The 20448-nt window shown below is 37.9% G+C and overlaps 1 protein-coding gene across 5 annotated transcripts in view; it reads right to left on the bottom strand.

Moving 5' to 3' along the window:
- Positions 1 to 11159: 11159 nt before the first annotated feature.
- Positions 11160 to 20448, bottom strand: part of Fbxw7 (F-box and WD repeat domain containing 7) — a 116169-nt gene continuing 106880 nt past the window's right edge. For all 5 annotated transcript variants that reach the window (XM_070022209.1, XM_070022207.1, XM_070022208.1 and 2 more), the window contains 5 exons: positions 19711 to 19824; positions 18266 to 18447; positions 16182 to 16407; positions 14069 to 14279; positions 11160 to 13084 (listed from right to left, as the gene is read on the bottom strand). In XM_070022209.1, coding sequence (XP_069878310.1) covers positions 12816 to 13084; positions 14069 to 14279; positions 16182 to 16407; positions 18266 to 18447; positions 19711 to 19824 — 1002 coding nt within the window. In that variant the 3' untranslated portion in view covers positions 11160 to 12815. The remainder of the gene's footprint in view (positions 13085 to 14068; positions 14280 to 16181; positions 16408 to 18265; positions 18448 to 19710; positions 19825 to 20448) is intronic.

The raw sequence follows: 20448 nt of genomic DNA on the forward strand, positions 1-20448 counted from the left end.
GAAGGAAGGTTGGGCCTGAACTACTGGTGTGTGTGTGTGTGTGTGTGTGTGTGTGTGTGTGTGTGTGTGTGTGAAGTTGGGTAGGATGTAGGGGTGGGACCAGATCCTTTTCTTATGAGTTTTAAAGCATTATAATCAGTCTAAGAGTGATAGTACATATCTGTAATCCCAGTATTCAGGAGGCTGAGACAAGAGGACCAAGAATCCCAGACCAATCTGGGCTACATAGTGAAACCCTGTCTAGAAACAAACAAAAAAGAGGAAGAGGATCAAAGTATGTTTTATACACACAAACACACACATATACGTATATAAAAGGTGTGCTTATACATGCATATATAAAGTACCTATATACACACATATACATACATAGGCATATGTATCTATTATATATGTAATATGTCATAAAGATAGCATAATGAAACACACAAAATAGTATTTGAAAATATGGGAGAGGTAGACAGGTGTTAAAGAACTATAATAGGGGAGAAGAAGTTGTCCAAGCCACACTGCGACCATCTATTGAATTATCATAAAACCCCTTTGTGCTATTAACATATGCTAATTTTAAAACCATAGAAAAGAAAAAACTTGTGGTCAGCAAAGCAAGAGACATACGTCTAAGCCAAGAGGAAGCTTCCTGGTGCCTTCTCCTGAGACCCCTTCTCCAAAGGTTCAGGGAGGTACACCTATTTGGGAACTCTAGCCAAGATCCAAAAGCAGCAAATCAAGACTTAAGAGAGTCTTTCATTGGAACTCTGATTATGAAACCTCGTTATTTAGTTAAATTAGACCCTGAGCCTCTAAAGACTGTTTTAATGTTAAAAAAATATATACTGGAGGTAGTCATACGTGACCCTATCTTTTCACACATCCTTACCAAATTTGATGAAACATCTATGAAAATTAAGCTGCTCACTTCAGCAAACAGTCAATTTCACATGATAAGTAATAGTTACATCATTCTTTTAAAAAAAAGAAAAGAAAGAACCTTGCAGCTGGGTATGGCAGTCCAAGCTTGTAATCTCAGTATTTAGGAGGTAAAGGCAGAGGATCACAAGTTCAGGGCCAGTCTGAGCTTCACAAGGAGACATTGTAACAAACAAATAATAATAAAAACCCCAGCTTTCAAGGTCTGTAGTGGCTTTGAAACGTTAAGTGAAGTTACAGGGAAGGAGTCTAGGTCACTGACCAGAAAACCACAACTAATCACACACAAGTAGCCTGTAGCTAGAGGATTCAAGTATACCTACCACAAGCCACGGAATGCAGCACTCAGGAATGCCTGTGGTCTGGGCTTTTTGACAGGCGTGGGTGTGTTCAAAAGATCAGGTGGCAGTGTCTGTCTGTCATTTAGACCTCAGGATTCAGCCTGGAGAGCTAAGAAGTCAGCAGTGAAGTCACAGAAGCTAAGAAGTCACAGCCCCCAAGCCCCTCGGCCTCTGCCGTCCTCCCAATATCCACCCATCCTAGAGCCTTCCAGGAGACCCCAGGACAGGTGAGGAATTCACAAGAGAACACTACTTACAACTGTTCCCAGGGGATCTGGAAGGTTACCAGCATCCACACACATCAGTTCACAGGGCCCAGCCCCAGGGAGCAAAGGTCTTCTGACATCAGGGGGATGGTGCACTCCCGCAGGGAAAGCAGAGCTGGACCTGGAACAGGCTCTGACAGTGTGCTTTCCAAAAAGGTCAGTCATTTTCATTTTCCTGAGAAGTATTTCCAAGTAGAGAAAACAGTCTATGATAAACCAACACCTGGGAGAATGTAGAAATAAATTTCACTGTAAGTTAGAAAGAGGTGATAGAAACAGGCCGTGGAGGGGAGGGGAGTCTTCTTAATAAGGGTTTCAACACAGGTCATCATATTTATTCATAGGCTTAAATCAGAACCTGAAATAAAAAGTTCTATCCTAGTAGAGCCAGATCTTAATTGTACATTAGTTTTTTAACCTTAAGAATGAGGATGCTGGAAATATCAAGTATCCTTTATTAAGAAGTTCTGATGTTGTTTGCAGGAAAATAGGATACTGGAGATCACCCCCAAAGGTTGCATGCTTTCCCATATGCAAAAATCTGGACCTAAAAAAACATGACAATGTAAAATGGGCACCATTTAGAGGGGAGAACCAGCAGAAGAAACAAGGGTGAAGGAAAGGGTAGTAACCATGATCAAAGAACTAGATAGACAGACAGAGACAGACAGACAGACAGACAGATAGATAGATATATAGATAGAGAGATAGATATGAAATAGTATGAAACCCATTGGAACTATGAAAAGGGGGAGTGGGAATAAGAAAGAATAACAGAGTGGATGAATTTGAGTAGTATCATGTGCATGTATGGACATACCACAATGAAACCTTTGTATAATTAATATATGATAAAAAATGTTTAAGAAGTCATAAGCCAAAGGCTATACTAAACTCATGATATATTCAACTGCTCAATCCTTCAATAGTCTGATGAGATTATGTGTTAGCTAAAATATCTCAGATAAAGAACTTGTAAGGAAAGACTTATTCTGGCCCACAGTAGCAAGGTTTCAGTCCATGGTTAGTAGGCCCATTGCTTTGAGGCCTGCAGTAAAGCATAACTTCATGGCAGAAGTGTGTGCTAGAGGAAGCTCTTACTCATGGGAAGGAAAAGAGAGATAGGAAGAGGTTGTGCTCCCAGTATCTCCTTCCTTCAAAGGATATCTGCAATGACTTCACTTCCTCTCATAGACCTAAGAACCAGGTCTTTAACATTTGGGCCAAGTTACGTTCCAGATCCAAGCTAGAGCAGGTTAGGATTATTACTGGGCCAAAGACCAGAGGATTGAGGTGATTTGTAGCCACACCACTGCTGTCCTAGCTTCTGATTTGACAGAACTCCTCCAGAAGTATCATCCCGCCCTCCTCACCATCCCCCCCCCCCCCCCCCAGCCCTTGTCTTCTAATTGATTGATTGATTCAGTACCTTCTGGATGGAGGATGAGTACTATGGAGAAAGAAATGATACTTTCTGAAATCTGCCTTCTGATTTTTTGTTTCTGCTTTGGTAATAATTTTTAATAAAGGCAAATATTAAAGCATTCCAATACTTTACTACTCTTCCCCCTTTTCCTTCAGACAGAGTTGAAGTTTTTCAATTCTTACAATACTGGAGATTAAATCCAGGGCTTTGTGTATGCTATGCAAACACTACCATTGAAGCCATACACCCAGCGCTTTTGTTTAGATTTTGTTATTGAGTCTACACAAGCATCTATCATCTAGAACTCCTTGCACTCACCTCTTGTGGGATTTTCTGCATGAATATTTCATTGTCTTGAAATCTCATTGTTTTGTTTGACCACCTCTTCTGTTAGAAAAGGTTTCTGAGATGTAGATGTGCTGAGTCTTTTCCCATCTGAAAATACATTTTTGTTCCCTCTCAGTGAAGGGACAATTCAGCCAAGCGTTGAATACTAAATACTTTGCTTGTGGAAGTTTGCAGCATTTTATCTTCTAACATTTTGTATCTAAAATTCCAATTCTTTTTTTAACCTTGATTTTTTTTACATCTTATTTTTTTGTCAGTTGTGGGGCTTGAACTCAGGGTCTGAGCACTGACCCCTGAGATGTTTTTTTTTTGCTCAAGGATAGTGCTCGACTACTTTGAGCCACAGTGCTACTTCCTGTTTTCTGGCAGTTCACTGGAGGTAAGAGCCTCAAGGACTTTTCCTGCCTGGACTGGCTTTGAACTGTGATCCTCAAATCTCAGCCTTCTGAGTAGTTACGATTGTAGGACAAGTATGAGCCACCAGCACCCAGCTTAACCTTTTTTTTTCTTCAAGAGCTTAAGAACATTTGTTGTTGTTAGTAACAGAACTTAGACTCAGGGTCTTGCATTTTCTTGCTCATTGCTGTCACTCTACTATTTGACCTCTGCTCACAGTTAGGTTGTTTTACTGGTTAACTGGAGAGTCTTGCAGATTTTTCTGCCCAGGCTGGCTTCAAATCTTGATCCTCCAGGTTTTAGCCTCCTGAGTAGCTAGGATAATAGGTATGAGCCTTTGGCACCCAGCAGAGTTTAAGTACATCATCATTTTCATTATGAACCATGGTGTGGATATTTTTTTTCCATTGACTTATTCAAAGGGCTCTCAATGGCCCTTCCAATCTAGGGATTTTGTGTCCTCTGATTCTGTTCCTTTTTCTTGTATTGCTTTTGAGAATTTTATTTTCTACTCTGAAACTCCTGTCATTGAGATATTAGATGTACCTAACTGATCCTCTAAGTATTGTATATTTTATCTTCTAATTTCTATCTTTTCCTTTAGTTTTTTTTTATTCCTCCAGTTTTTATTTTCCATTAGCTTTTTTTCTTAAAATTTTTTCTCTTAAAATTTTTTCTTTTGGTTTCCATGATATCTTTCAAAAATTTTATTTCCATAGTACCAGCTAAACATCTTGTCCTTCTGATGGTATTATCATTCTCTATGAAAGCTTATTTCATTTTTTTGAAATTTCATATTTAAAGAAAAACAGGCTAAAAGCAAATAAGAAATTGTATGTGGTTGCAGCTTGCTGAGTGAAGTGTCTCCTTGGCTGGGTGGGGCTGGCAGGTCCACCAGAGGAAACCAGACAGGCCAGTGCTGTTGCCTTGCCTCTAACCCTGCAGGAAAATGTCAATGCCAAGGCCTCCCTACCTAAAGCCAGTATACAGAGATTTTTCTCTTGTTCACTTCTCTAGTGAGGAATATCCTGGTTTATGCCAGACTACTGGAGTTCTGGGAAAGGATTAAAGCTGTAGGCTCTAGCTCAATCTCTGCTTTCACTCCTTAGCTGTGGCTGTAGCCTGTTGTGTGTGTGTGTATGTGTGTGTGCGCGCGTGCACGTGCACATGGGGAGATTTAGAAGGGGTACACATGTGGCACCCTGGCTATGAGAGAGGAATGTCCTTTCTTCCAACTGTCACTCCAATGTTCAGCCCAGGACTTACCCTTGCCCAATTAGGGCACTTCAGATGGTACTGTAATCTATTCATCTACAGCAAACTTCTTCATGTGCTTTTCTACACCCAAGGCTAATTAAAACTTTTGTCTCCTTCTCTTGTTCTTTTGGAATTATGCCTTTTTAATGCCTCTCCTTTCCTTTAAATAAGCTCTTGGCGGTACTGGGGAGGGGGGGGGGCGGCCGAGAGACAATGTACCATTTTAGATTCCACTGCATATGACTTTCTGACCCAGGAGAGTGCTTTTAGGTTCTTGGCACATGTTGGGAGGTAGTTTGAGCATCATTTACTGGAAATTTTACAGATTTCTCTTCCCAATTAAGTTTGTAATGATGACCTGAAACCATCATCAATACATTCAGTGTGAGCAGTAGTGATAATGTAAACGTGACTAGTATGCACTGAACACAATCAGCCCCCACTGTACCACAAATGCACAGTATATTACACAATAGTCACAACTTTTATGTTCTTTCCTTTGGGTGAGGAAAGAAGTTCAAAAAGTTAAACCTCCCAGCATATCTCTCTCCTCTCTCTCTCTCTCTCTCTCTCTCTCTCTCTCTCTCTCTCTCTCTCTCTCACACACACACACACACACACACACACACACATACATAGCTGAAATATAATTTGAACTCAACTATCTTCCATATTTTTTTTCAGTCATGGGGCTTGAACTCTGGGCCTGGGTGCTGTCCCTCAGCTCTTCAGCTCAAGGCTAGCGTTCTACCACTTGAGCCACAGCACCACTTCCAGTTTTCTGGTGGTTTATTGGAGATCAGTATTGCACAGCCTTTCCTGCCCAGGCTCTCTTTGAACTGTGATCCTCACATCTCAGCTTCCTGAGCAGCTAGCATAACTGGTGTGAGCTGCCTGTGTCTGGCTGTATCTTCCATATTCTTGACAATATAATCAAGGCTGCTAACATTTCTGGGGATTTACTGTATGTCACTATCTTCAGCTTAGCCTGCTTCCATTATGACTGTATGACAGTGCAAAAGCTTACTGCTACATTATTTACTCAGCTGTTCTTAGGACACAAGTCATGATGAATTTATCTTTTAATTTCTTACATGATCGAAGTGTCTGTCTTCTTTATCCAAAAAAAACCTGGGAAGATTTTTCTTTGAAGAATGCACTATTTTGCCCACTTTTCCTATATTTTCACTCTTGTGGAGACTTCTTCTCCTTGTTTTTCTAATTGGAAGAAGTGAGAGAGGGATACATACAGTCCAACCATACCAGGAATGTAAACCATACTTGTTCTCTGAGCCTCCCCAGTTGAAATCAGGTCCTCGTTTGCTCCTAAGTACTCCAAGTTGATAGGTGGAGGCCCAGGAGTACATGACTTATAAAGCAGGTCCACATGTTTGCAATCATACAGTTGTGAACTCATATATTATATCGAGATCTTGGGCCCAATACTCAGTTTACCCAAGCTGGTCTTTTCCTCTTAACTGTGTGTGTCCTTGAGTGAATTTTTGACATCTCTCAGCCTTAGATATAACTAAGACATATCTGAAGCAACTATTTCATTGGACAGTTGAGATTAAATGAATTATTTGAAAATACTTAGAACCACACTAAGTATTAAGCACCAAATAGTAGCTAGTTACTGTATTTCCTTATGTTAACAAATACTATGTCCTAGGCAAAATTCCAAGTGTTTGACATAGAGTCTCAGGAAATCCTCATCACATTACGTTATTTATAGATGAGGGGAATAAAGTTGAAGAGCCAGACATGGATTCATCTTGAAAGTGACAAAGCTGAGCTTTAGGGTAGCACATTCAGCACACCCCTGTGACAGTGAGGGCTACTGGAGTTGTCATTTTCTAGATAAGCAGAAACCAGGCTGCAATCTGCAGCATTTTTAACAAGCAAACCTGGAAATTTCACACTCAAAAGAAAAGGAACTGCATTCAAGTTGTCACTCATTTGTTTCAGTCTTTCATTTTAGATTAAATGTTCTGAGGTCTTAAGTTTGTAAGTTTCCAAACCCAGATCCAGTGCTTAGAAGAGCTGTAATGTAGTTTTACTCATCTTTATTGTCTTCGCTACATTCATTGAAGCTACTCAAACTCCCTTTACAGGAGAGCAATCTCAAATGGAACATTTTTTTGGGTGGCTGTTTAGTAAATCTTAATACAATACAGCAATGTAAGTTTTGAAAAGTCTTTTAAGTCAGCCAGGTATGGTGGTATAATACCTGTAATCCCAGGGGAGGCCAATCTGCATGGCCCAGAGACAATTTAAAGAGTAGGGGAGTGGGTTTGGTAGCATATGCATGCCCTGTTAGCTCAGCTACACCCCAGGTTAAGGTCAATCTTGAAAAAAATCACATAGACCCTATCTGAAAAATAAACTAAAAGCAAAAAGGCTGGAGGCCTGATTTAAATGATTTCAGCTCCAGTACCACACACAAGGAGACAAAAAAAAAAAGCCATGTAACTTCCTCCTTATAGTAAAGAGCATTTTGACTTTTCAAAGCTCTTGAGAAAAAAAGGGTAAGTTGACAATACACTGAAAATTTGATTTTAAGAGTGATTTCAAAATAATCTTTCTTTGCAGAACCTCACTGCTGAAGCAAAACAAAACCTAACGACACAGAGTATGCCTGGGTTTTACCACTGAAGGAGAACCACTCCATGGTACCTTGTCCTTAAGAATCCTGGGCGAATCAGATCATCTGAAATAGAAACTCCACTATTTTTATGCTTAAGTGTAAACTGGGGAGTCGCCAAGGCTTTCATATCAGCAATGAGTTTCTTAAACTGAATTGAGTATTTATACTTTACACTTTGGAGGAAGGTATGTTCCCAGACCCTTCAACTCTTCATGCTAGTCTCCCTGAAAAACCTTTGAAAATTACTTTCTGATGTGTTTTGCTTTATCCACCTAGAAAAGAGATGGCAGAAATTGGCAAGAACTTCCCTCGTTTGGGTACCACTAGTGTTAGATGAGTGTCTGTTAGTCAAAGATAGATAGCATGTGTGTGGCCACTTCATACCTTGTCTGTCTTTTGTAAGGACACACAACGTCCTCTGCAGACACAAGGGCACCGATACCAAGGAAAAAAGCATAGGCAAGCCTCCTCTTGGCCATCAATCCCTTCTCTTTATAGGATTGTTTTTTGTTGTGTTTTGTTTTTGGTTGGTAGGTGAAAAAAAGGTTTAAGGAATGATGTGGTTATGACAATACCTTATTCCTGGTTTCCTATATACTCTCGTATACATATGCACCATTTTTAAAATTCAGGAAAGGCAGTGGACATTGAAATAACCCACCTCACAAGCCATTATTCAACCTCCTCCACCAGCAGCACAGAGCCACCTTTATTCTTAGAATTACAAAATATTCTCCAACTAAGGAAAAGTGGTGTAGATTCTTCATGGGCTGATGAACATGAGGCTATAGGTTACAATCCTGATTTTTACTGGGATAAGACACCACTAACAGAAGAAAAATGAAGAAAGCTGTGTCTAAGAGAAGTTGTCGATTGAAGAAAATGAATTAAAAAAATTTTCCATCCCTCCAGAGGGGATGAATGAATCAAAGAAACTGCAATATGACTATGCTATGCAAAGCAACAAGCCTTACTTCTGGTTTCTACATCGAACAGGAGTTACAAGGGTGGGAACATGATGGGTGGGTTTTCCCTGAGTTATGTTCTCCCCACTATCTTTTGCACCTTCCTTTTATAACAAGACTGAGTGCCCCCAAGAAGGACACAGAGAAGCAGGGCACTTCTAGACCCCAACATCCCTGGCTCCCATCTATTTCAAGGAGCAGAGACACAGATCTTTAGGGTTGTTGCTTGATTGTAGCCTCTAATCAATTCTGAAAAAGAATTTAAAACAGACTAGCTTTAAAGGGATATAAAATGGCCCAAATCAGCCAATACAAATAATTGTCAATTTTTGTTTTAAATTAAGCCAATAGGTAGGTTAAAACATTTGCTTAATCATTTGGTAGGTACTAGCTTGTAGGTACTTGCTTGTTGCAAATTAAATAGCTGTTGTAATTAAATCTCAGTAAGGGTTTTGCAAAGTGTCAAAATTACAATCAACTTCACTGATATGAGAGTCAAAGCTCTTTGCTGTATCCAATGGCACAAGGCACCTACTCTGTAAGGGCTTTAGGAACTTGTAACATCTACATATGAGGACTGCCTACAGTGTTGTGAAAATTACTTAAATATGTTCATTCAGGAAAGATTTCACAACATGGGGTGACTTTGGTGACTGTGTGTTTGTGTGCAGTGTGAAGGACTGAACCCAGGGCCTCATACATGCTAAGAGAAAAGCCATGCCACTGAGCTACATCCCCTTAGTGATTTTTTTTTGGGGGGGGGGCTGAACTCTGGGCCTGGGCACTGTCCCTCACCTCTTTAGCTCAAGGCAAGCACTCTGCCACTTGAGCCACAGCACTACTTCCGGCTTTTTCTGTTTATGTGGTGCTGAGGAATAGAACCCAGGGTCTCATGCATGCGAGGCAAGCACTCTACCAAGTCAACCTTCCCAGCACCCCCCTTAGTGATTTTTTAAAGTTACATACCACTACAGCATTTTAATTACTTTAAAATCAGGGTGATACTTTGTCTTTTAGGGTTATACTTACTATAAATAGATTTTCATGAATTTCTAAAATGTTTAAGAAACCTTAAATATACACAAAACCACTGTTAGGCACTCAATTCCTGTCTCTCATTGGATTCAATGAGAATCCATGTGGCTCTATGTCAAAGAATGAACACTCAATTTTACATGTATATGTGGAGTCTATTTGTTTAACATTCTTGTATGGATCAACTAAAATATATAGTTGCAATGATGTTTCTTTATATTATAGTTAGGCCTTATTTACATGGTATGTGAAAATTTGGTTTCAAGAACTACCAAACAGGATTGCAACTTTTTCTTGACAATTTATAGTCATCACTGTTGAATAGAAGTCATATACCCTGCATTTTTTAAATAGTCAACAGCTTCTCTCCCCTGAAGTGATATTCTCATCTTTATTTCTCAAGTAGCTGGGATTATAGGCATGTGCCACCACCTCTAGCCCCTATCTTACTTTTTAAATACATTTTCTTTAAGTCATTGTACAAAGAAGCTGCCATTCAACAAAGCAGTCTATGAATACAAGGCTTCTTGATCATTACCACCTCTTTCAACATTCTCCTCTATGTCTTACTTTTAATCATAGTTTTCCACGTTTTCCTGCTATTCTTGTGTCTGTAATTTGCTAAGGCCTACTAAGCCAAGTAATCAAAGATGCCAGAATGATGTCTAAGGTAGTGGCACTAAATTCAGTGTCCATGTCTTTTTTGGTAAACTCTCTTCAATGCAGCCTTGATCCCTCTGGCTTAGCAGCCTTGGGGGATGGACAGCCCAGAGTGTGACTATGAGAAACTCATTCTCAAGAAAAGAGTCCTTTTTTTTTTTTTTTTGTGAGATTTTCATCTATGGCCTGGATAGTTGAGATTGCTGGGGATAGCTATCTCCAGAAACCACACCATACACACACACCCTTTCTCTGGCTACTGAAGTATGAGATATATTTAGTGCTTATGTAGTTTCAATAACTAAGTTTAATTTTCCTCTCCCTTACCAGATTTACTGAGCAAAATGACATTTCAAACTTTGCTGTAGTGGGTCAACAATCACCTGTCAGAACTCCAGGGTAGCATTTGTCTAGTCCTTGGCCATGTGGGTTTGAATCTTGGCATTCTGATGGCAAATGACCTAACTATATTGACTTTTAGTTTGTAGCTCTTCTTTCAAATGCAGGTAGTAACAGTACTTCTGGGGGAGGGGGAGGGGGGATGGGAGTTTGAGAGATAATGTATACAAATGTCTGGTGAAGTCTAAAATAAACTGGACTTCTAGCTGTAATCATCATAAAAACTTCTGTGGCTCTGTGGAAGAACCAGTTTTTGTGTTTATGATTCCCAAAGCAATATTCAGAGGAAAGCAAATTCCCTCCCTTACTTACTGTTTAAAGAGAGAAGTAAAATTTGTATCTGCAGCACACTGCTCTTACCTAACACTAGCTGATTACTGTCATGGTATAGAGTGCAAAGGAGCCAAGACTTTGCTTCTAAAATGTTAAAAATACATCCTAAACATTTACAATGAAACAGTATTATCTCAGTGGAAGAAACAGGCATACTAACATGAAAAAACACATTTTATTGCACTTAAGTTATAAGAAAATAAAATTTCTAAGTGAGTCAAACCATAGACACAATCCCTTTAAAGGTTGTTTTCCTCCATCATGTCAGGTTGGTACGTAACTAAAATTAACCAACTTGAATCTGACTGTTTTAAATCAGACTATAAATAAAACAAACAAAAAAAAATAAACAGGAGGAGGAAAAAAGACCGCCTAGGATACAGTGTTAAACCACTTTCACAGTTCAGCTTGAGTTGTGGCTCCTGGAGAATGAGGCAAACCATCTGACTTTTCATTCGTGGCGCTGGTTTGCTTGTGACATGTTCACTACAGAGACTGAATCGTTCCTTTTTTTGTCAGTTACTCAGAGCAATAAAACTGTAACAGTTGTTTTCCCAAATACTGTAAAACGCTAAGACTGACCAGCAACTTTATTTTAACTTTGTGTTTTATGTATTTTAAAAATATCTGTCAGTTTTATTTTGTATGTTCATCCATTCACCACAGCCCTCAAAAAAGAAAAGTCTCTCCGCAGAACAGGCGGTAACAGCTCTGTTCCAAGGAATGTGTTTTTTTGTTGTTTTTTGTTTTTGCCCAGATAAAAGAAAATAAGCTTTGCACACACTCTCGATTCTTTACTTGCAGGCAAACTTCACTCTTTATTATCTGAAACTCTTCCACTCTCAGCCTCTTAGAGGCACAGATGGTTCAAGTTTCAGTGGCAAAAAGTCTTTTTTCTGTAACCAAACTAGAGCAAATTTGGAATTCAGTCTGGGACTAAAACGTCACAGCAGAAAAAAAATAAAAAAAAATAATTTGCCTTTTTTTTTTCTTTCTTTCATTTAGCAGCATAAATAAGTTTGGCCACTGGGAGTACAGTACAGGGGTGGGACAACAATCCCATATTTGAAGACCTACTTCTAGCACCAGCGTCAAGGATTAAATCCATCTCAGGACTCACAGAACCCAGGACAACTTGCCACCTTTGAGCAACATATGCATTGAAGAGTGTAAATGGAAGCAACAGTAAATAGATTAACAGAGGCTAATACTGTGATTGATTGACATTGGCAATAGTTGGCAAAAAAGAAAAAGAAAAAGCTTTTCATGATAACTGTACAAAACAATTCACAGTATTTTTTTTTTTTTTAGCTTTTCCACTTCAGAAAAATGACTTTTTGTTGCAGATGCTCTCTAGTTAGAAAGTCAACCAGTACTTGTTTTGTTATTACTGCAGCTCTTTGCTAGGTGACAGTAACAATATTTCGGCATTAACACTGCCCAATAACCACTGGAGAAGAAAATAAAGAAATAATTGCACCTGGTTTGATTTAGAAAGTCTCAATTTGCAAAGCTGCCCTCAGTCACAAATGAAGAGTCAGCTGACGGACGCCTTTCCTGTCAGTTGCATTTGTTGTCTGTTCCTCTCTTCCTTCTTGAACTGTAGGTCTTTTCAATCTGTTGCCCCAAACCAACATCCTGCACCACTGAGTACAAGGGATTTTTTTTTCATTTTCTTTTCTTTTTTCTTTTTATTCTTTTTTCTGTTTTTTTTTTTCTCTTCTTTTTTTTTTTTTTTTTTTTTTTTTTGCGCAGGGAGAAGGGTAGGGAGTATATCGTCTACACATTTGGACAAAATTCATCTTCTGCTCTTTACTTCATGTCCACATCAAAGTCCAGCACCAGCAGCTTGGTTTCTTCAGTCCCATTCCGACTCCCGACTGCACACACCAGCTTTGTGTTCGAGGCTCTGATCCTCCACACAACTCCCCCACTGCCCCCACTTTCCAATGTGACTAGGTTTCGAATAAATTCACCCGTTTTCAAGTCCCATAGTTTTACAGTTCCATCATCTGAACTGGTAATTACAAAGTTCTTGTTGAACTGTAAACAGGTCACAGCACTCTGATGCTTGTTGGGACCTAGGCAAAACCAAAGGAATTTAATTACTGGTTAGAAATCATAGTTATGGGTCTGTTACATTATAATTTCTAGACTTTTTACATTACAATATACACTAAATGCAACATTTAAAATGCTGCATATTTAGAAACCTTGTTCTCAAGTATTTTAGGATCAGCATGGATACAAGAAAGTCTGGTAGCTATTTGTAACTGAAACATTATCTTTCAAGAGTTCTATCTTCCAGGAAGCTTAGTTAGCTACCAGGCACACATTTTTTTCTCTGGCTTTGTGAGGGAGAACTTTGCCTAGCAATGACAGAGTTGGTGAAACTTTGTGTATTCTGCTGAGGGACAAATGAGCATGAGGGATCTATTGCCTGTCATTCTCAACTGACCAGTCAAGGTGAAAGCTGAATGAACACTGTTCTAAAACTCACAGGAAGAGGTAAAAGCAACATGCAGAAAGCTGCCATGATACCCGCCAGATGGCTTCACTAAAAAAAAAAAAACCAGTTTCTGAGAGCTCTGACTAGAAAACAGAAAAAGTTAACCATGAAGAGCCCCACTGCTGTGCCTGGTTGCATAGGAATGACTGTAGCCTTCTTTTAGCTTAGAGTGCACTATTATGCTTTTTCAGTCAGTTTAAACAGGTGACTAACTAAAGGCCAGAGTAGGTTTTTAACAGCAAGAATAAAATTCAAAATACAACGAACATGTTGCTTCTATGAGGTAGTGAAGATCTTTCTTCTCACTTTTCTTTAAGGTTAAGCAGAGTCAAGTGAACACATAGGAACTGATTAAACAGTTTTCTATTAAAAATGCAATTTCAAACAAGTTCTTATAGGAACCTACTTTGTATGCGAAAAGAAAATACCCATTAGCTTTTCAATATTAAGCATTTTGCGTGAGATTAACATTGTGATGCTACAGTTCTGTTCAGTTTTCTCTCCTGAGTAATTATGGCATTTGTGTAACTATAATCAAAGACAGACCAGTACCTACCTTGCAATGTTTGTAAACACTGTCCTGTTTTGATATCCCAGATTTTAACTGTAGAATCTGCATTCCCAGAGACAAGAATATTGTCTTTGAGTTCCATTCCACTTGTTAAGGACTGGTGCCCTGTTAATGTGTGAATGCAATTTCCTGTCTCCACATCCCAAACTCGGATTGATGTATCAAGAGATCCACTCACCACATGGATGCCATCAAACTACAACAGACACGTATTAGAAAGAAGTATGGGTATGATTTATATCAGTTATTGACTTATTCCTCTAGGGGAAGGGAGCACATGGACAACAGGTAAGACTGAAAGCACAGTTCTAGGAAAGTGTGGCAGATAAAGTAACCTGCTTGTCATCAAGCAACTCCACAGTGTAGTTTCTAGGACACCACTTTCATAAATGCTATTTTTATATACCCAGTAGTTTCAAAATAAAGGTAGAAACAAGGAAAATGAATCTTGAAATAATCAACAACAGTATTTCTGGATCATCTGGTAGCTATGTCCTATGGACTATTCAGTGAGGCTTTCAGAGTTTTAGTTCCTTCCCCACAGGAAGCTGAAACTCATGCCTGAGCTTGACGTAAGAGGTGTGCTTATCAGCACCTGAGGCATTAAAAGGGAGAGAAATACCTTTCATCATGTTTAAAAGCAAGTTCCATTTAAAAAAAAACTGTAGGTAAAATAAAAGTAGTTTACAGGATGCTAATGCTAATTAAAAATGTATGAAGGATAATGGTATCTGGACATTCTGATGACAAAGCAAGTCGTATAGCTGTCTTTTCTCTAGCTTACTAGTCACTTCACAAGTCAATAATTATCCATTGGTTCCCACTAGACAGATATAAAAATTCGGCCATCTCTTTTCTCTTGTTTTGAGAATGTTATATTCATTTAGGTTCTGAGCCTACCATCAAACCAAAAAAAAAATTCCATCTCCTTCCAATTTAATCAACACTTTAATTTTCATATCACTATTTCATGATATAGAAGTTACTTTATCAATTAAGAAATGAATACCTTAAGAACAGCAATGTCAGCACTGGAATTATGTACTAATTAGCTGATCATTAACAAACAATAACTGGTAAATAAACTATGTAAGTAATAAAACATTTTTTAATGGAAAATGCTGTCTCTAAAAGAAATAAAATACCTATTTTCTAAATTTGCTATTAGTCTAGTTAATGATTATGAAATATGAACAACAAAAAAAATTAGGTTAGTCAAATTTCCTTCACGGCTACCAACCAAAGGCTCTATATAGAAAGGCTCCACTGCTACTGTAAATGGGGACCGGATCACAACCACCAAGTTCCATCAACTTTTAGCTATCACAGCAAAGTGGCAGCTTTTGGCCAAAGTAATCCTCTGCTAAGAAGTTTATTAAAGTCAAAGTTATTTTCCTATGAGACTATTAAACTATACAGCAAAATTTACAGTCCCAATGTTTCAGGTTCTAAAGACAAATATTTGCACTTTGGAGGGAAAATGGATAGCAGAATTGAAACCAGTTAAAGAGTTTTGAAATTTAGCTTTGTTCATGCCAATTTTATAAACATGTAAATAAGCTATACATTGGTGGCTTGTGTCTGCAATCCTAGATACTTGGGAGGCTGAGAAAAGGAGGCCAAATCTGGCAGAAGATTCACAAGATCTCTTTCTCAACTCATAGCATGGGAAACTGATCATGGTGCCAGGCCACATCAGAGAAGAAAACCCCATGAGATTCGGTCTCCACAGCAGGGAAACTGGATGCAATGACACATTCTGTGATCCTTGCTACAATGAGAAGCCGAACAATAGGAGGATTTTGACTTAGTTGTATACCCTAGTGAAGTGAGACTCTATCCTAAAAATTAACTAGAAAAACAGGGCAAAAGGCATGGCTGATCAGTAAGTACATACCAGCCAGGCAAGAGAGAGGCTGAGTTCAAACCCCCAGCATATGTAAAATGTATAGAGGTAAACAGGAGATTAACTGGATTCATCCTCATCTTTACAGGACTGAATTGAATCAGCAAGTTGACAGTGATTATTTGACAGAGTAGAACAATCTTATGATTCATTAGCAGAGCACGTAAGGGATAGAGAGATAAGATCTCTTACCTGTAATGAATAGACTCTATTAGTATGCCCTTGCAACGTGTGTAGACAGGTCTCAGTCTCTGGATCCCACACCTTCACCATAAAATCATACGCTCCACTAACAACCCTCCTGCCATCATACTGAACACAGCGGACTGCTGCTACATGACCCATCAAGACATGTAAACACTGGCCTGTCTCGATATCCCAAACCCTAAGGGTGGCGTCTCGAGAACCACTAACAACTCTGTAAGGGGAAAGAGAAAAAGAAGCATTGGATTTTTAGTAACATGAAGAAACAGATCAAGTCAGTAGGTATTTTTTCCTTTCTTAAGCAGAAACACCTGTTTTTCACAAGAAATCTTATTTAAAACTTTCATATATAAAGACAATATTGAGTTACTCAGATTGGAATGCTAAATGGGGAAGCCAAGAATTTAACCTGGTTGGTTCCTTGACTTGGACCTTGTGTTCTAGCACCTGGAGGTTCCATGGAACAGAGTTTGAAAAAACCTCTGTTATTATATTTTAAAACAAGGCCACTATCAATATAAACAATATTTTAGAAATAAAATGGCAATGTGTATATATATAAATACTAATGCAAGTCTAGGGAGTATTACTTTGAACAACTTAAAATTTTTTTAATGTTCTCTGTTGTTTCCTTAAATTTCAATATGAACACTTACTACCTTTGTGACTAGGTACAAAATTCAGTAAAGGTTCCTCAAAAGATTTATAACCAAATTTATAACCAAAATTTGGGGTTTAGACAGCTATAGATATTGTTTTACATCTTATATTCTGGTAAAATGTACTAGATTTAGATATGTACTCAAGGAAAATATGCTTGTGCTTATTATAATGCTTAAATATCCAATAGGTTACGGGGATATTCAGATCCATGGATTTTTAAAGATATACCTGTAGAAGCTATAGAAATTCCTTAAAACTTTGGCCTAACATGATTAAAGTTCTGAAAACCAGAGTGATTTCAATCATGTAATTATCTCTGGACTAGAAAACAAAGCTAAAACCCCAGGTGTTCTTATCATTCCTGAGCAAATGCCAATTTCCAAGTCTGAAAGAGTGGGACATTGAAGCACTGAGAGACTGAATACAACTGCAAGTGAAGTGCAAGATCTCTTGATAACCAACCTCAAATTTAAACTACATAGCACACTGAAGTAGATTCAAAGTATGAGTAAAAAGGGTTCTTTTCTCACAACTCAGGAAAGACATCTTCTTACTATAATGGTGCTATGGACAAATTTATAGGTATAAAGAGATTTATCTCTTTTAAACTCAGGCTCTTACTAAGTAGTCCAGGCTGGCCTTGAACTCAACATCCTCCTGCTTCAGTATTCTGAGTGCTGAGATTATGGACATGTGCTACTGTATGTCTGGCTAAAGAGAACTTCAATGACAAATGGGATAGAAAACACATGATGGAATTTCACCAGGAGAGCACTACAAGAGGGGTCTGGTTTGGCTGAAACCATCTTGAAAACAGGACTGAGGGTTTCTTCCTCAATTCAATAGCCTACACTTGCAGGCTCCAAAAATAAAGACAGGGCAGTGATGTTATCATAATTAGATGAGGGCTTTCTGTCTGCTGTATAAAAGACCATGCTTAAAGCTGTGCCAAGAGTTCTAATGACAGATGATAAGTGAAGATATTAAAAGCCACAGGTCTCAGCTTTTGTCTCAATGGGGGGGGGGGGTGATATGGTAGGTGGGTAATTCAAGACTCAGAAGGCTGAGTGACTAAATTTTTTATACTTTCAAAATTATGAATACCAAGAGGCAGAAAATCATTTTTTTGAAGATGACTAATCATCAAAGAACAATAAAACAGACTAAGGAGGAGAGTTTGAAGGAGGAAGCCCATAACACCATCAAATAAGGAGGGTAATTTAAAGATAACTTCTCTGTTTTAAGTCAATTCTATCTGACTCTCTTAGTTTAGAAACATCTGCAGTCTAAAAATTAAAGTCTAATTTAAGAGGTCATTATCACTGTTCTCAGTAATGCCACAAATAAATGCCACAAATTCACAAGTGATAGGAAGAAATCCCTGCCATGATACGGTATTTTTTCTTTACCTTTTTTCATGGAGATGCATACAACGTACAGTGGAAGTATGCCCATACAAGGTGTGTATACATTCTCCGGTCTCGGCATTCCACACTTTCAGAGTCCGATCTGTGGATCCACTAATGATGATATTGTCTCTCATCTGGGATGACCACACTCCACCTGTATGTCCCACTAATGTTCTCAGACACTGGAAAAACACTTAAGTTGATTAATTTGAGGTAGAAAATTCAAACAACATAACAACAGCTCATTAAAATTTACAGTAAGTTATTTATTCCATTTGGTCCAGCAGAAAAAAACTCTGTACATCAATACAATATGGCTCTATCACTACCTATTCCTTTTTGTTCATTCAGCAGTATCATATACTTACATGGATACATCAGTAAAACACACAGAAAGCAAACATGGTATGAAACATATGATAAGAATCACATACGATAAGAATCATATGAGATAAAACATATGATGTGAATGAAAGCAAACATACTGAGATGAAAGCAAAGTATGATAGCTCCAGCCTGCCCTCCTTAGTGAAATAATATGTAAAATTGCAACTTAGTTTCTTCCTGGGAATAGAGTCAATAAAAGAATGCCAAGAGAGTTGGGTGTGGCTCCATACCACATTTCACATGAATCTGCCTAAGGCAGTAGTTAGGAGCCAGACAAGCTACTTCTAGACAAGTAAAGACAGACATTAAAACCCTGAAATAAATCCAAAACTAATATTATACCACGCAAATATGAAGCTGCTTTAAAAAATTTTACCATCTGACTTGGAATATTTATAAGATTCTTCTCCAAGAAGCAACATGATAAAAGACATTTTCATAGCATATTTTTTCATACTTTCTTCTTTTAGTTTTTAGATGGCCAATTATTTAATTAATGACAATATTCTTCTTTGGAAAAATAAAAATTAATATTTACTAGTTAATCATCAAGGCATAATATGTGAAGTAAAGCTATTCCTTGAACTGCTTCTTACTTCAAACACATATTTAAACATCTACTCTTCTTAATTTCCACTGGAGATAACTCTAGATTAACACAATTTACTTCTAAGTTATAGGTAGGTAGCTCATCAACAAAGAAATTCACAAGGAAAACTAAACAACTATACTTTTTGAAAGACATTCAGAAAATAATGTAATGTAATGTGGAAAAGAAAGGTGAGAAGTAATAGGCCAAGAAAAAGAAAAGGTGCATCTGAAAATCCTTATGATACTTCAGTCACAAAGGCATAAAGGAAACCTAATAGTCTCCTATCATGGTAAACACCATTTCCATCATGCCAGAGACTTTCCTAAATAGGAAGGGAAAGGCAGAATTAGAAGCCCTGATATTTGCTACCAAAACAAGTGTGGCTCAAATCTTTTATGAGTTATTATTTGCAAAAATATGCATTTACAATGGTAACTTGGTAAAGTGCAGAAAGAAGTCAACTTACTTTGCCTGTGACTGCTGACCAAACTTTTAAAGTGTTGTCATCAGAACCACTAACTATTCGGTTACCACAGAACTGTAAGCATGTGATCACATGATCATCATGTCCTTTCAGCACCTATCAGGTAGAGGTACACATTAGAGACATGCTACCACATTGTATTCTTTACAATCTGGTGAGAGGAAGAAAAACAAAGTCATAAACAGAACCAGTAACCTGCAGTCTACTTCTAAAATTAAATTATGTAAGGTATGAAGCACCATCTTTCCTTTCCCTGGCTGATGAATTAAGCATTGAACATTTTTTAATCCATATTCTATTACTTACATTTGAAATACCCATTTTTAAAATCTGAGTCAAAACCTCATAAAGATGGTTCAAGCACAATGTATTTTATAATCATCTATTTTATCTGTTTAAATCAAAAGAATATGTATCCTTTATTTGCAATTTGGGCATACAAGAACAAAAGAAAGCATCATTTAACCAAAAGACAACAGTAACAATTATCTGCTTTTTCAACTTATGAATCAAAAACCTGTGACACCTTATACATGCCAATTTGCCAGCATTTTCCCAAACTGGCTGCTTCCCTCATTATAAAAGTACATCTAAGAATTTTAAGCATTTTTAGCATTTTTTTTTACATGCTGTAAAACAGAAAACTAGAATTATGCTTCAATTCATAAAAATAAAACAGAAAAGTCACCAAAACCAAAATGAAGATTCTCCTCATTTATG

This window comes from Dipodomys merriami, unplaced genomic scaffold (assembly GCF_024711535.1).
Source record: "Dipodomys merriami isolate MVZ:Mamm:240054 unplaced genomic scaffold, mDipMer1.0.p SCAF_15, whole genome shotgun sequence".
NCBI classification, from domain to species: domain Eukaryota; kingdom Metazoa; phylum Chordata; class Mammalia; order Rodentia; family Heteromyidae; genus Dipodomys; species Dipodomys merriami.